Genomic DNA, 16,674 nt, shown 5'->3' on the forward strand with positions numbered 1-16,674 from the left:
TAACAAATAAGAGGTAGCTCAGTATTGTCAAAAAATCCAGGAATTTGTTCTTTAACAGAATGGTCGTTAGATAAATAAAATCAAAACCTTTATTGAGATACTTTATTTTAATAAAATGTTTTTTATGATCTTCAGGGCGATCAAGTTGGGAAATAGTTTAGAATAACAATATGCCATAAAAATTAGAACAATTTCATACTTAGGACTGCTATATGAAATTGTGTTGCAATCCTCCAAAATTTTATTTAACTTATTAACCGGTAATTAACAGACCTTAGTTAACAGATAATGTCTGCCGCTGTTTATTGAAATAGAAATTAGGTCCGAAATATTGGTATGATTGGTCCGAAATTTTCTTTGCCATCGATTTGTTCTACGACAGTAAGAACGGTCAACAACACGTTGTTGAACAAATACTCATTTTGAAGACAAATACAGTTAAATATATTAAACAAAACTATCCGTCACAATGATATCTGATGGTTTGGGCTGGGGGTAACGGAAAAGGGGAGGGGTCTTTATTTCTTTGTCCTGTAATTCTTTTTGCCAGACCATTCTTATCTATTCACGAACTGTTGTATCACTGTTGTTAAAATTTCTAACGCAATGCATGCAGAAAAGAATGTAAGGTAAACGTTGTCTGCAATAGTGGACGAAATGGTACGTCAAGAATTTGGAGGAAAATACCAATGCTTATATACGAATGAACATAATTTGCATGGCTAACATCATTGAACAAGTTATGAATAGGTGCAGTTCAAAATTTCATTCCAAATGGTATACTTATATTAATAATAAATTTGGAATGCAGAAAACGCAGAGATTAGTTATGTTGTTAATCATTTAATTTTTTGTAAAAAGTCAGTGAATGAGCTATATATGCTACAACCAACCAACGAAAAGGGTTGTCTTCAAAGAATATAAAAGCTATAGAATATGTTTTTAGATTTTGTATTTTGCTGTTTATTTTTTTTTTTGTCGTCTCTTTATGGTAATGGTGTTTCAACGACAACGCACGCAACTGCTTTTTTTTGGTTTGAAAATTCTTCTCTCCGTCATAAATATTCATGAAATATTTGCCACCGTACGTTCAGAAAACAATAATCACTCAATCATGAATTCTTACAAATTCAGTCAGGAGTTTTACGCTTTTTTCAGCAAACTGATAGCGATATAATCGTAGCCTTACTTGGTGGTATTACAGATTTTATGCAATCTGTGAACTCTAACAACTGGGGAAACATGATGTGTTGCTTGGCAGATCATATATTTCATCTGTACGGTAAATTTACAGTCGAATTATCTGAGCATAGGTTTAATTTTGGACACTGAAATATCTTAACTAAACAAATGTAGCATATAGATATAAATATATATTAGTATTTTTTTTTGTGTTTGTTTGTGTGTGCTTTAATTGTAGTCTGTAATTATATGTTGTTTATTACTTGTTATTAGTATATTTGTGTTATAAAATGTAAATCTTCAGTATAATGGAGGAAATAAAGAGAATCAATCAATCAATCAATCGTTCAGAAAACAATAATCACTCAATCATGAATTCTTACAAATTCAGTCAGGAGTTATTTTTTCAATGGGAAATTGCCAACGTGTAAGCGTAAACCAAACCGATTTCATACAGCTTCAATTTCTTCTATTTTGATTTCCACACGTATGAAAGGTGTCGTATGAAAATATCAGTAAAAAATATCCTCGTTCGTTTTTTTCCCCAACAAATTCCATTACTGATTTCCCGACTGTTACTGCATCATCATTAAGATACAACCGCTGAACATACAGTTCTTTGAACCGAGTATAATACTGATGATTTTACTGAACATAATGAATAATCCACCGAATATAAAAAATCCGGGACCACTGAAGGTAATACATAATGTACTGCAAATAATATTGAATCTACTGAACATAATTTCGAAAGTACTGAACATAATGAAAAATGCATTGAATATAACGTCAGACGTATCAAACATAATTTAAATACCTCTGCATATAATAATGAAACTACTGAACATAATAACCAAAGCACCGAACATAATGTCAAAACTACTGAACATAATATGAAAACTACTGAACATAATATAAATACTACTGAACATAATAAGATAATACTGAACATAATGCACAAAGTACCGAACATATTAAACAATCAAGATTATTTTTTACATGTTTTTATGGGCTTTTTTCTGTTTTAAATTGGCTCTCCGTATTTTCATAGCTAGACCTGCCATTGGTCCAGAAATTAATGTAAATAAATGTTAACAAACACCTTTTTTTACAAAAAAAATAGATGAAAGACATATGGTTTTCTTTGGATTTACTGAAAGATATATATAAACTGTTTCAGAAAAGGTATTACTTCAATCGATTGAAATTCTACTTTAAGCCAAATTTTCACAGGCACTTGTCTCAAAAAAATATGTGTTGTCGGAATCATCCGTAGCAATTCTACCTAAGTATGTCAATCCTAATAATTTTGCAAACCGCTGAAAATTTGGAAATAAACGTCTCGCAGTAAATGATTAATTATAAAAACTGTTTCAGAAAAGAACTGTTATTTTTTTTCTGAATAGAACTTATCACCCAGTTAGTAAAATTGTATAAGATACCGTGAAAAAAAATCCAACAAGTGTTATTTGTGGTATGTCTAATAAGTTACGAGTTTCCTTTTTAGATACAAATTTTCCCATGACGCCAATGTCATTCAGACTCTCTCTTGACTTTACGTATGAAAATAAAAACAAGATCAGACAACTCCGAGAATCATTTAGACTTTCCCATAAAATTGACCAATCGGAAACCGAGATATAAGGAGACGTGATGCGTTTATTGCCAATTCATCAGCGGTTGGCAAGATTATTACGATTGATATACTTGGGTAGGATTGCTACGGAATCATCCGACAAGAAATGTAGGCATATAATCCTGGTACCTTTGATAACTATTAACACCACTGGGTCGATGCCACTGCTGGTGGACGTTTCGTCCACAAGGGTATCACCTTCCCAGTAGTCAAAACTTTGCCGTTGAAAAGAATATCTATAATGTGGTCATTTTTATAAATTTCCTGTTTACAAAACTTTTCGAAAAACTGAGGATTTTCTTATCCCAGGCATATATTACCTTAGCCGTATTTGGCACAACTTTTGGAATTTTGGATCCTCAATGCTCTTCAATTTTGCACTCGTTCAGCTTTATAAATCTTTTGATATGAGCCTCACTGATGAGTCTTATGAAGAAGGAACGCGCGTCTGGCGTACTAAATTATAATCCTGGTAACTTTGATAACTAGAAACACTATTTCAAAGATAAATCATTTTAGACTGACGATAAAACAAGTTTTAGTGGGGTTGATAACATAGAAAGCGGCATATAACGGAATTTCGTCACCACCTGACATTTTTATGAAATCCAAGTTAAGTATTTTGTGTTATATTAAGGTATATAGGAATTGTTTTTCTGAGACAATTGCCTGTGAAATATGTGACATCTTTTCCCCCCTTTTTGCAATATTTTATAGCAAGTAAATGCAGATTGTTGCCATGGATACAGCCAAAAGAAATGATATTTTACCATTTTATATACTGAATATAAAGTCTATGGAAGATTCTGATTACATACATATGCACATATATTACACAAACAGTACGCTTAATATTGCAGGAAAGCAACGAAAAGGGGATGGTAAAATTGTTGAGGGCAATTTTTTAAATGTTTTCCTTACTGTAACAGTTCAGGTGGATCGATAGTATTTCCTGGCCCATAAGTGATAATGATAGCCTGTTTAGAATTTTCACCACTTCTCACACTGCAAAAATTTCTACATTCACAGTTAACTGAAGTACTTTCATTTTACTATTCAAAAATGAATTTGAATGTGTATCATGACCGTTTACTTGTTTTGCTATTTTTAAAAACCTAAGGCCACTAGTGCTCTAGGTCTTTTATCAAGCAGTGAATACACAATTTAAAAAAATTCTCAAAAATTCATTTTTCATCTGTTTGTAAAATTATTTCATATTTTTCTACCCCTTATTCATCCCTCAGTTTGGAAAAGTGTGTTCAGTTGATACTGTATTTTTTGTCCAATCACACTGTTCAGATACATTGACTTAGGTAGTGTACACAAAAGAGCAACCTAAATTCTTGAATGCAAATACTTCCGTGCCACCTTTATTGCTACCTATGACCGAAAAGTCTGTCCGATGACGGAAACAATAACCGGACGCCTTATTTTCGATTTCCTCCAAAAATAAACAAATTGTAATAATCATTTGCGAGGATGACAAATGCGACAGTGCATTTGAATAACGTTAATCAAATATGTATTAACAGGATTTCCGTGTTTAGTTTTGAGGACAGCGAGAGGAATTATGCTATTTTGAATTCTATTTTTTGCGAAATTATATCTAACAATCACAGATTAACAGCAGCAATCATGTAAAAATTATTTTGTAAAATACTATGGTTCAAAGTTATTCTAAACAGTTCAATGTATAACATTTACGAAATATAAAGAATAGAAAAAAACAATATATACTAGTATATTAAAGATCCTTTCAAGCGACACCACGATATTTATTTTCATCTTATATGACATATCGTACATACACTCGTCCGAAGAATTCATAGTTTAGGGCAGAAATGAAGTGGTGTTGTAAAATTTACAATCAATTTGTATCGTAATGTCTAAACTTCATACAAACCGTAAATCAGAATCTGTATCTTTATCACTAAAATTATAACTAGGTCGTTGAGAACACACACTGTAATCTGAATTTAGAAACGCCGTATTCATGTGCTGTTGTAATATGCGTCCTTTAGAGTTATCTTCTAAATTAGGAATGTTTCTTGTGACATTCAAATATTGTCTTCCTGATTTTTTCCTTTCTAATTTGGTAAGAAATGAAACATCACAACTCTTTACATTGCCATAATGTCCATCTGAATTATTCACATGTTTGGTTTTGACTCCTTTTAGATCAAATTCGCTTTCACGATTTTCATTGGCAGAAGCATCATTCACATTTCGAGCTAAGATGTAGTTTATTTCATTCGAATTTTTTTCAACGGGTTCTTCCTCACTTTCAGAATCTGAATTGACCATGTCATAGTTTTCCTCCGAACATTCTTCTTCCTCACTGCTCGTTACAGTTTCCTCTTCCTCAGAACTGTCTGGCCATTCGGAATCAGATTCTACCTCAGTTGTGATGTCTGTGATATTTTTTCTACAAATACTTTCGGAATTTTCAACAAACTTTTTATTTATACAATCAGAATGCTTATATCTCATATGATATCCTATTTGACTATGATGTATAAATGTTTGCGGACACAGACTACAAGGAACTCGTGGTTGTTGTTCATGAATATTTAGATGAGCTATTAAGCTAGATTCATTCATGAAAGGAATAAAACAAAATGAACACCAATGCTGTCGTTCCATTTGGTACGATTGAAATTTAAATTGCAGATATGTTTCGTTTCGTAATACCTAAAATAAAATTATAGGATTTACAAATGTCATTTTGAATTGACTGTACATTTCTAAAATAGAATATACATATGCAGGGCAAAATCTAACTACAACTTAATTAATAAATGAAAACAAATGATATTTAAGATACAGTTTATCTTTAACTTATGTGATTGATAGTAAATTCACATATCTTTATACTGATAGAAGATGAAAATGTTATATGAGACTTGCTTCGGACACACATATTTGAGTATGAAGCATTTCTCTACTTATTTACATACTAGTGTTAAATTTGTGATCAACGACAGCGACAACTATCCCCCAAAATTAAAATGAAGTAGTTGTAAGCCATTACTGGCACAGTATGACCTTCAACAATGAGATAAACCAATATCTTGAAGTCGGCTATAAAACACCCCGAAAATCTAGATTGTTTTGTCAATAAAAGTTACTTAAAAAATATGAAAAGGTATGGATTAAATGAACATGACACTAGTTAGACATCGTAAATTCACTAGTTTGGTCATATTGTGTCCCCGTGAGTTGTTTTAGGTTTGTCGATTAGATCAAACGTTTATTGTTACAAACTGCATGAGTCATATTGGGGGACCAACAAAAGGTGCATGTCCAAACGCTTCATGTTGACTATGCTTAAACTATATGTAGACAAGTTTGGTTAGCCATAAAACCAGGTTCAACCTACCATTTTTCTTATTAGTAACATGTCATGTCATGTACCACGTCAGGAATATGGTTGTTGTTATCAACATTTCAAACAAAATTATTCCTACGCATAGCTTCAACTTTATCAATAAGTAAAATGTTTGGGTTTCTAATGAAAGCTTAAGGACTTGGGATCACTGAGAACCTTGAAAATTTGTAAATAATAAGGTATAGTTTTGACATGAATCGAATATCACTTTATTTAAACTTAAGTCAAATTAGCTAAACAGATACTCTATTACAAGTTATCTTGATGTACAGTTCTAAAGATGCAGATAAAATGTACATCTGTAAAGCTGTATATCAACTTTACAGCTGTAAAGCTGTATATAAACTGTACATTTGTATAGCTGTATACATGTACATCTGTTAAGCTCTACATAAACTGTACATCTGCAATACTGTATATAAACCGTACATTTTAAAGCTGTATATTAACTGCTACTCTGTAAAAATGTACATTAACTGCACATTTTTAAATCTATGTATAAGCTAAACATATAGATTCTACCACTGAATCTTGTGTGATACGATATCTATCCACAGTTCGCATACAGTTTTACAGATGTACAGTTTATATACAGTTTTTAAAAAAATCCAGTTTATATACAGTTTTTCAGATTAACAGTTTATATACAGCTTTACAGCTGTACAGTTGATATACAGCTTTCCAGACGTACATTTAATATGCATCTTTAGAACTGTACATCAAGATAACTTGATACTAAAGTAGCTGTGTATGAAGGTTTGAAGTTGTAGAATTTAAAATCTACAGCAAGGGGATATGAATTAGTGGTGTTATACTTTTTTCAGGCACCTGCGATTACGACATATATTAGGTTGGTATCTGTCTTTCGGATTTGAATTTGCAATGTAGAGTTTTGTAGAGAGTATTTTTTTTTATTTTTTGCAATAGCTTTGTCAGATTCTTTTGGAATATGACTTTTGACTACCCTTTAGTGTCTTCAGTCTTTGTTTAACAGGAAAACATGTCATGTGCTATACGTATGTTTATCTTATTATGTTGATAATTGGTTCTGAGTAAAACACGCCAACCAAATTTTTTATTCGAAAAAGAAAATAGCTCACTCATAACCGTCAAAAACACATGATTCAAATAGCTTTCTTCTCGTTCTGCTTTAAAAAATCTTTTAAAATAAGGTATACTTTATGATGATGTTAAGACGTAAAAACACTCAACCGAATCCTCGTCATTTAATATGACTTATTTTCTTTTGCTTATGTGACACCACTAAAATGGGGAACAAATATTTCCTTGTAAAGTACAATTTTGAAGACGGACGCCAAGTGATGAGAACAGATCACTTGTTACTTTGGGCCAGGTTAGCTAAAAAGACTACACAATTTTTGTTCTTATTCGGATGCATAATAAAAAGAATTAATGCACAAGAGATTGGAGAAATCAAAAAATCAAAATAAAATAAAATAAAATTCCACGAAAGACCAATATTTTTTGCCGCATTTAAGTCATTTCAAATCATGACGTCATACAAATGAAAACGCTATAACTGACGTTTTTTACGCTCAGGATAAAATTCGAATATCATGTGTAAATTTCTAACAAATCTATGGGTTCCATCAATTATTTCTTATGCAACAATTTTAAAGAACTGAGATTAGGTTAATTGAAATTCAAATACTATCATATCAAAAGGTAAAATCACAAAAATACTGAACTCCGTCAGTGGTAAAAAAAAATTAAATCGGAGATCACACATTTTCTTCATCCAACTTAATAGATACCCATGTCGCCGACTTGACATCTAATTTTTCTACTTAACTATGTAGTAGATAAATTGAAAACTTATGCATATAGTGTTTTTAAAATAAAACACTTCGTAATTGAGCAGAAAAATTGTTATTTATTTGTTTCTATTAACTTTTTAAAAAAAATTGTTACTATAGTAAACATAACAGTGAGCATTTATCGCCTTCTCTAACAAAGAGCTTCGATTCTTTTGTTCTATTTCAACCGGGTTTCCGCCTGATAGAGGTTTCCCGATTTGCTACGTATCAGGTACGGTTGGTTCGTAACACAACCGTTGGTGCTGTTTTGAAAGTATCATTTAATGCATGAAATTATTGTATTTATCATGATAAAAATAAAGAAATCGAATTGCATATCAGCGACAATAACCTTAATCTTTTATTTTATTACGATTTCACTGCTTCTAGAAAACCTTGCTCGTGATTTTATACGATACCATTTATTTTGTGCACAAGAGAATGAATCAAACAGTCCTTACTGGAACTGAGTTGCCTTGACCTTCATATTCTAAATATAGATTTGCATTTCTGTTTGGCTATGTTTTTGTTTTGTGTATATTTAGAAAAAGATTAGAATAAAAAATGTTTTCTAATACTTAAATATAAATTGGAATAATGAGAAATTATTTATTAATAATATCTCAGGGGCGGATCCAGCCGTTCAACTCTATGTCCCCATTCAAATGCATTGATCGGTAAAAAAAACAAGAGGCTCTCAAGAGCCTGAATCGCTCACCTTAATTCTTTTGGTTAAACCTCTCATCAATGATTATTTTGGCTTTTCAATTGATTTAAATGTTTTTGGATCAACCTATTTTCTTCAAAAGCAAAAAAAAAAATCATTTTCTCCTATGTTTTATTTTAGCCATAGAAGCTATGTTTCTTGACATACAAGGAAATAAACTATTATAAAATTTATACTAGATACTATGAAACTCATTTAGCCTAAGTTTGGCTGAAATTGATACAGCAGTTTCAAAGGAGAAGATTTTTTAAAGTAAGTCAACATGATGAACAAATTGTAAAAAAAGTCTTTAAAGGGCAATAACTCCTTAAGGGGTCAATTGACAACTTTGGTCAGATAGACTTATTTGTAGATCTTACTTTGCTGAACATTATTGCTCACTTTACAGTTTATCTCTATCTATAATAATATTCAAGATAATAACCAAAAACAGCAAAATTTCCTTAAGATTATCAATTCAGGGGCAGTAACCCAACAACAGGTTGTCTGATTCATCTGAAAATTTCAGGGCAGATAAATCTTGACCTGATAAACAATATTACCCCATGTCAGATTTGCTCTAAATGCTTTGGTTTTCGAGTTATAAGCCAAAAACAACATTTGACCCCTATGTTCTATTTTTAGCAATGGCGACCATGTTTGTTGATAGATCAAATCTTCGGATACAATTTATAAACTAGATACCCTAAGGAACATTCAGTTAAAGTTTGGAAGTATTTGCCCCAGTAGTTTCAGAGGAGAAGATTTTTGTAAAAGATTACTAAGATTTATCAAAAAATGGTTAAAAATTTACTATTAAGGGCAATAACTCCTAAAGGGGTCAACTGACCATTTAGGTCATGTTGACTTATTTGTAAATCTTACTTTGCTGAACATTATTGCTGTTTACAGTTTATCTCTATCTATAATAATATTCAAGATAATATCCAAAAACAGCAAGATTTCCTTGAAATTATCAATTCAGGGGCAGCAACCCAACAACAGGTTGTCTGATTCATCTGAAAATTTCAGGGCAGATAGATCTTGACCTGAGTAACAAGTGAACCCTGTCAGATTTGCTTTGAATGCTTTGGTTTTCGAGTTATAAGCCAAAAACTGCATTTGACCCCTATGTTCTAATTTTAGTAATGGCGGCCATGTTTGTTGATAGATCAAAACTTCGGATACAATTTATAAACTAGATACCCTAAGGAACATTCAGTTAAAGTTTGGAAGTATTTGGCCAAGTAGTTTCAGAGGAGAAGATTTTTGTAAAAGATAACTAAGATTTACGGAAAATGGTTAAAAATTGACTATAAAGGGCAATAACTCCTAAAGGGGTCAACTGACCATTTCGGTCATGTTGACTTATTTGTAAATCTTACTTTGCTGAACATTATTGCTGTTTACAGTTGATCTCTATCTATAAAAATATTCAAGATAATAACCAAAAACAGCAAAATTTCCTTAAAATTACCAATTCAGGGGCAGCAACCCAACAACGGGTTGTCTGATTCATCTGAAAATTTCAGGGCAGATAGATCTTGACCTGAAAAACAATATTACCCCCATGTCAGATTTGCTCTAAATTCTTTGGTTTTTGAGTTATAAGCCAAAAACTGCATTTGACCCCTATGTTCTATTTTTAGCAATGGCGACCATGTTTGTTGATAAATCAAAACCTCGGATACAATTTATAAACTAGATACCATAAGGAACATTCAGTTGAAGTTTGGAAGTATTTGGCCCATTAGTTTCAGAGGAGAAGATTCTTGAAATAGTTTACGACGACAGACGACGACGACAGACGACAGACGACAGACGACGGACGACGACGGACGCCAAGTGATGGCATAAGCTCACTTGGCCCTTCGGGCCAGGTGAGCTAAAAAGGGGGGTTCGAACATCCGGAAATCCCCCCCCCCTGGATCCGCCAATGTATCTTACTGGTGTTTGTATAACTAGTACACGTTATAAACTTATAAAGGCAAAATTGTGTTCAGAATTGTGTTGACTTCGCATTAAAATCAATTTTTATTAATTAAGCTATCTTTTCGATCATTGGAGCAACATTTTTCTTAAAACGCAACTGTTACACATTGTAAAACTATCGATCTATTTTTTTCCTTATATTTCGTCACTGAACTTTTCGGTGGATGTAATCATTAAAAAAATGTTGATTATATAACTTAAAAAATGAATATAAATCTTATAACACTTACGAAAAGAATTTCTTCAGTCGAAATATTTATCTTCACGAGACTATTTCACCTTGTTCGTTTAATTTTATTTTGTCACTAGACATTGTTATTAGTGACATAAGGAGGGTTTTTTTTTTTAAAGAAAAAGTTATAGCCCGAGGGTATAGATAATTTTCCATAAAGGAAGGATGCCAAGTGAATACTACTATATCAGTTATAGCTCTATGCATAATTGTTCAAGTCAAATTATATCTTTGCTATCAGGTTATCGAATAGAAAATAAACTAGAGGCTCTAAAAACTACAATATCATTCATGACTAAAATCTCGTTTTTGTTTATCAGTTTTCTATTTTAATTTCTCTCTATCTTTCATATTTTGCTGTACACTTAAAAAAGTATAAACATTGCCATTTAAGGGCAATAACTTTCATATGTAGACGACTTTTTGCAGATCCTGTATTTTTGATCAATTTGCTATTCAACGTTTCTATCAATCTAGGGTAATAACTACAAATTACAAGTCGACTGATTATTTAGGATTGCTGATCACTTTTGCTTTTGAAGAAATTATCTGTCTATTAAAGATTTCAAGATAATAAGCTGACCCACAATAGTTTACTTTTTACAAATTGTTACATGGATGGAGACTTGTCTCATTGTCACTCATACAACATCTTCTTATATCTATATAGAACAGAAGTTGATTCAATAGCATATTGACAAAAATGGAACAAAAGGACTATCTGCATTGTTTTATTTTGATGTAGAACAAACTGATTACAACTATTGGAAGATTACTTTTCTTTATCTTTATTTCGGACGACCTTGACTGGTTTTACAGACCTTCAACGGACTGGCTGAAGTTTAATTTGGTTTTAAATTTATTTTTTCATTATTCTTTTGTTATTGAGGTCAATTTCTTTTGTTAAAATACATTTTATTTGTTATTGTTTTCTAAAAACTTACCACAAAAATACAAAACTTTTAACATTTTATAATGATATAAAATTATTACGAACAAAATTTATATAGCTAGGTTTTGAATTTATTTTGTAATTTAGCTCCTTTATGTCTATGTAGTTTCACGGGGAAATAACTCTTAACTATAAACCTTTCGTACCAACGGTTACTTGCAACGGTTGCTTGAAAGCATACTCGAGTGCACACAATATTGTTTCTTATGAATACAAGAAGTAACCACATGAAATTAGTCCCAAATTACAGCTAAAAATTCTCAAAATAGTTCTGCATATGATTCCTAAAATATTCTTTGATATTAAGTGTATACATACATCAATAATTTCCAAAAGTTAAATGACGGCTCCCACTTCGTACTACGGTTGGTACGGTTGCAAATCGGGAAACCTCTGATAAGAGTTTTATGAGACGAAAATCATTTTCTTAATTATTACTAATAACATACTAGTTGTAACAGTCTATTTCATGATTTCAAAGTCAATGTAATTAATTTATGATAAGATAATTAAATATATTAATTGTTAATTTTGTGATAAAATTATTTTAACTTGAAACTTAAAAAATATATATATAAATTTATATATTATTCTTTTTTATTTATTTTCATACTTTTTTAATCAGCACTCATTTTAGAATTCTATGATATGCTCAGATATAACATTTTTGAACTTTTTCGATGATAATTTTATGAATTTTCCTTTGAAACTATATTAATATGTACATAGCATGTGTTAAGTGTCTCATAAGTCAAATTTATGACTGGGTATTGATTGTTTTATTGAATGCTGTGATTTGTAAATATTTGTCAATTAATATATGACACAATAATAAAATTAATTTTTATTATTTATTCATGCAGCAGATGTCAGTTGAATTTGTATGTCCGATAAAGGTACGTTTGAAATTAAAAGAACTGTTGCTGTGTGATTCATACTCGATAGTCATTTATGTGTTATAGAATATTTTCTTCCCGAAAAATCTTCAGAAAGGAGTTGTGGTTGGGAGATAAAAAAGGCGAGGTAATGCACAGTTTCATTCGATGTTTATTTGCCCTCAAATTCAGAAAAGACGTAAAAAATCAAACTTCTCAGATGGTTGGGTTGTCGCATATCAAATGAAAGTCCATAAAGCGTACATTTCAAATATCAAATTGACGTCCCCTGAAATGAGTTAGGTGGGGTCATTGAGTGCAAAAAATAGTTCAAAGGACGTTTTGTAAAAGAGAAACAATTCCTAATACTAACTAGTATCTCAATTGTTAGTAAAACAATTGAAAGGTCTTTCCTGTAAAAGTGATGTTTTCGTAATGTACTTTGCACGACCTTTCGATTGATATACGACAAGCATGCCTTCTGAAACTTTTCGCTTTTTACACTTACCCGCTCACATTTTCGAGATTGGAAATATGATATATGTAATGCAGACTTGATGTTCTTCATTTGATATGCGACAACACCATGTTCTAGAAAGTTTGATTTTTGTACTAAAAAACCCCAACTAACTCATGTTTGGAGGACAGGAATTTGATATTTGAAATGTAAACAATAAGACCTTTCATGTGATATACAATAACCTAATCTTAAATCTTAAAATTTATTTTTCGCACTCAATGACCCCACCCAACCCATTTTTAGGGGACGTCAATTTGAAAAGTCCTGTAAAAGTGATGTTTTCGTAATGTTCTTTGTACGACCTTTCATTTGTTGTACGACTTCCGGTTCTCGAAATACATATTTTTTTTAATTGTGTCAATTTTTCAAGGGAAATAACTCCCTATAAGGGTTAACAACAAAATGATTGTGTATGTTTATTAACATTGCCATCTGTTCTTGTACATGTTTCCGTTTTCAAATCGATTCTATCTAATACTTTTTGAGAAAAATGCAAAGGAAAGAAATTTCTTAGAGAGGTTATAACTCTAATAGGGGATGATGAAATCCTATGCAGCCTCATATGGTAATACATCATGACGAGATCTTCCTATTGTCCAAAAAAAGTCATGATATCTTTAAAAATATTGAGGAGGGTGCATGTTGAAAAAAATCAATAAAAGGGAGATAACTTCTAAATGGGAAGATGAAATCCTACAAAAGTTCATCTGTTAAAACTTCATGAGGTCTATCGATGGTTTAAATTTTGTATTGATAGCTCTAATAGAAGCGGTAGGAGGGCGTGCCAAAAAAATCCTGGAAGTGAAAAAAAAGAAAAAAAAACATTAGAAAAACAATAACGTCTTTCGTCGCCTAGAGGAAAGACCTTAATTATGAAGGTAATTAATAATCTTCTTTCATTCCCAAGAACTGGGATGATCGCAATGGTTGCGTGTTGAATGCATGTAAGGTCCAGGACAAATGTTTGAAGCATGATAAATACACGGAAATAGACCTTTGTAAAATGAAGAAAATTACTACACATCAAGTGCCATATATTTTTAGACTATTATTAGTTTCGACACGATATAACAGGTATCCAAGCAAAATAACTGTAGGAAAATGTCTCAGGAAAATGTAGTCATTTCTATTTCATTTTGTTTTAATCTTCCAATAATTACTACCCCAAGGAGGCAGAGCAAGACTGTGCATTAACAACTTTTAAGAGGGATGTTAATGCACTGGTTCAAGCTCCTCCGATTCTTAGCTATTCATACGAGAAGCCATCAACGGCGGGATAAGAGAGTGAAACAATTAAACAATCATTCAAGAACGTACAATCTAAAAATAACTGAAGTTAACTCATTATAAGATCAAAGGAAAAATCACCATTTATGTTACAATTATAATTTGTTACAATGAACACTTCTGAGTATTGAAATTTGCATTTATTGGTATGTTAAATGTTTGTTTGTTTCTTTTTTGAACTTCTATCTTGGACGCCAGATGTTTCAAAATATAAAAGTAAAAGTTTCAAAATGACAACACTAAGTCATTATTTAAGTGGGTCATTTCAGCCATGTGGCTTAATGTACACCGTCTTAGTTGTTACTTGAAGTATCAACTTGGTGGAAATTACCGTGAAAACTATAAACATGAATGTAGTTGCATTATCCTCTATGAGCGAGCACGATATAGCTTTCACCAAGCATGACTCCCATTGTGCATGAAAAAAAAAATCAACGGATACGTTTTAACATTCAATCTTGTGAGTGAATGGTAACAGCATTTTCTGATAATTACCGATCATAAAACATGGAAACCAGTAACACTGGACTAACTTCTAGTTTGAATAAAGCAGACATGTATTTGTATACCTGTCATGTAAACAATAGTTGACTGATTGCAGTATACAATATGCTTAGTCAAAAATACAAGTAAAACTTGTATGAACGTGGTTGATTTTCTAAAAATAGGAATTTTTCAAAGACTCTCCGGCACATAATCCCTGAACTCAACATTAGTCATTTTAGTCTGTTATGAGCAGACGTTTTGGAAATCGAAAGGTTGATTATTAAATTCAGTTTATATAATTGATACTCCAGATTGACATAATGTATTTGCAAAGAAGACAAAACTGGTATTTCCAGAAAAAGTAAGAGTCTTAATTTTACCCGAAATCGACTTTCGACTTTCGCAACCATAACTTATGAAACAGAGTATGCTTCATTATTGTTCGTGTATTGAGTACATAATGTTATATCAAAGTTTCATTTATATATGAGACTCTGCGTGCCAGAATTCTACAGGTTCTTTTTATTTGTAACAGGGATTTGATCGTAATATGCTTAATAAGCCAATTCGTTTATTCTAGAGTTCAAATGTATTATTTCAGTCAGTACCAATATGGTCTCAAGTATAAGACATAGAAAATACTTTCACCACAATACAACTTCACATTAAATAGTCAATGTTACCTACATTCGATTTCCCCCCCGTGTATTTGCAAAGAAGAAAAAGCTGGTATTTCTGTGACTGAAAGGAAAACAGTTTTTTACCATTTTTACAGAAGAATTTTAAAAAAAAAGACTCATTTGAGCTGAAATCAACTTATGTGATAACCTTGTCAACCCTAATTTATAAAACAGAGTATGCTTCATTATTAATTAACTGGAGCTTATTTGACTAAATACGAGTAAAACTGCCAAATCGATAATTTTGTCCTATAAGGCCAATACGGATTTTTCCGTATTGGCCCGGGTTTAGCAAGCCCAATATTAGCATATTCGATTAGCTCTAGACTAATCGGTTGAAATCCCGATAACTCTAGAGTAACTGAAAGTAAACAGTTGTTTTGAAGACGCAGTTGTCATTTAGTTATCTTCAACATGCTGAAAATGTCAGTATGGCAAACATTTCTGGCGAAAGACGGTCACATTCATTTAAAAGATATTTTGAAGGCAGACGATAGAACTGTTTCAGGTTTGGGGAACGAGTAGATTATCACAAAGTTCATTTCTTGACGACCTTATAATTTCACGATTGTACACATCGATTTTAAATTAGTTTCTGCGTAACACATGCAATGGCAGTACCTTTCCAATTACTATTTATGTGTTGCGTCTAAATTTAAGTTGTAACACTTTATAGTGACTGAAAAGGGTAGAAAAATTCATCAGATGAGAAAATGCTGAAGACACCTGCATCTAATAAAAAGAAACAAACTGAGATTTGGATAGTTCCACTTCAAGGTAAAAATATTTATCTCTTTTGAAATGAAATTAAAAAAATATTGTAACACTTTAGTTTATTAATAAAGATATTATTACGTGTATTTACGTGTGTTGGACTGGTTAATTAATAAAGGTATCATTGCGTAACAATTTTCATATTGG

The 16,674-nt window shown here is 31.6% G+C and overlaps 1 protein-coding gene across 1 annotated transcript in view; it reads right to left on the reverse strand.

The window, feature by feature from the left end:
- Window positions 1–16,674, reverse strand: part of LOC134684174 (RE1-silencing transcription factor A-like) — a 136,431-nt gene that overhangs the window by 46,092 nt on the left and 73,665 nt on the right. Inside the window, exon 2 of the mRNA XM_063543454.1 lies at window positions 4,722–5,509. Within this exon, the coding sequence (XP_063399524.1) occupies window positions 4,722–5,461 (740 nt within the window). The 5' untranslated portion in view covers window positions 5,462–5,509. The remainder of the gene's footprint in view (window positions 1–4,721; window positions 5,510–16,674) is intronic.

Source organism: Mytilus trossulus, chromosome 1, assembly GCF_036588685.1.
Source record: "Mytilus trossulus isolate FHL-02 chromosome 1, PNRI_Mtr1.1.1.hap1, whole genome shotgun sequence".
Classification (NCBI taxonomy): Eukaryota; Metazoa; Mollusca; class Bivalvia; order Mytilida; family Mytilidae; genus Mytilus; species Mytilus trossulus.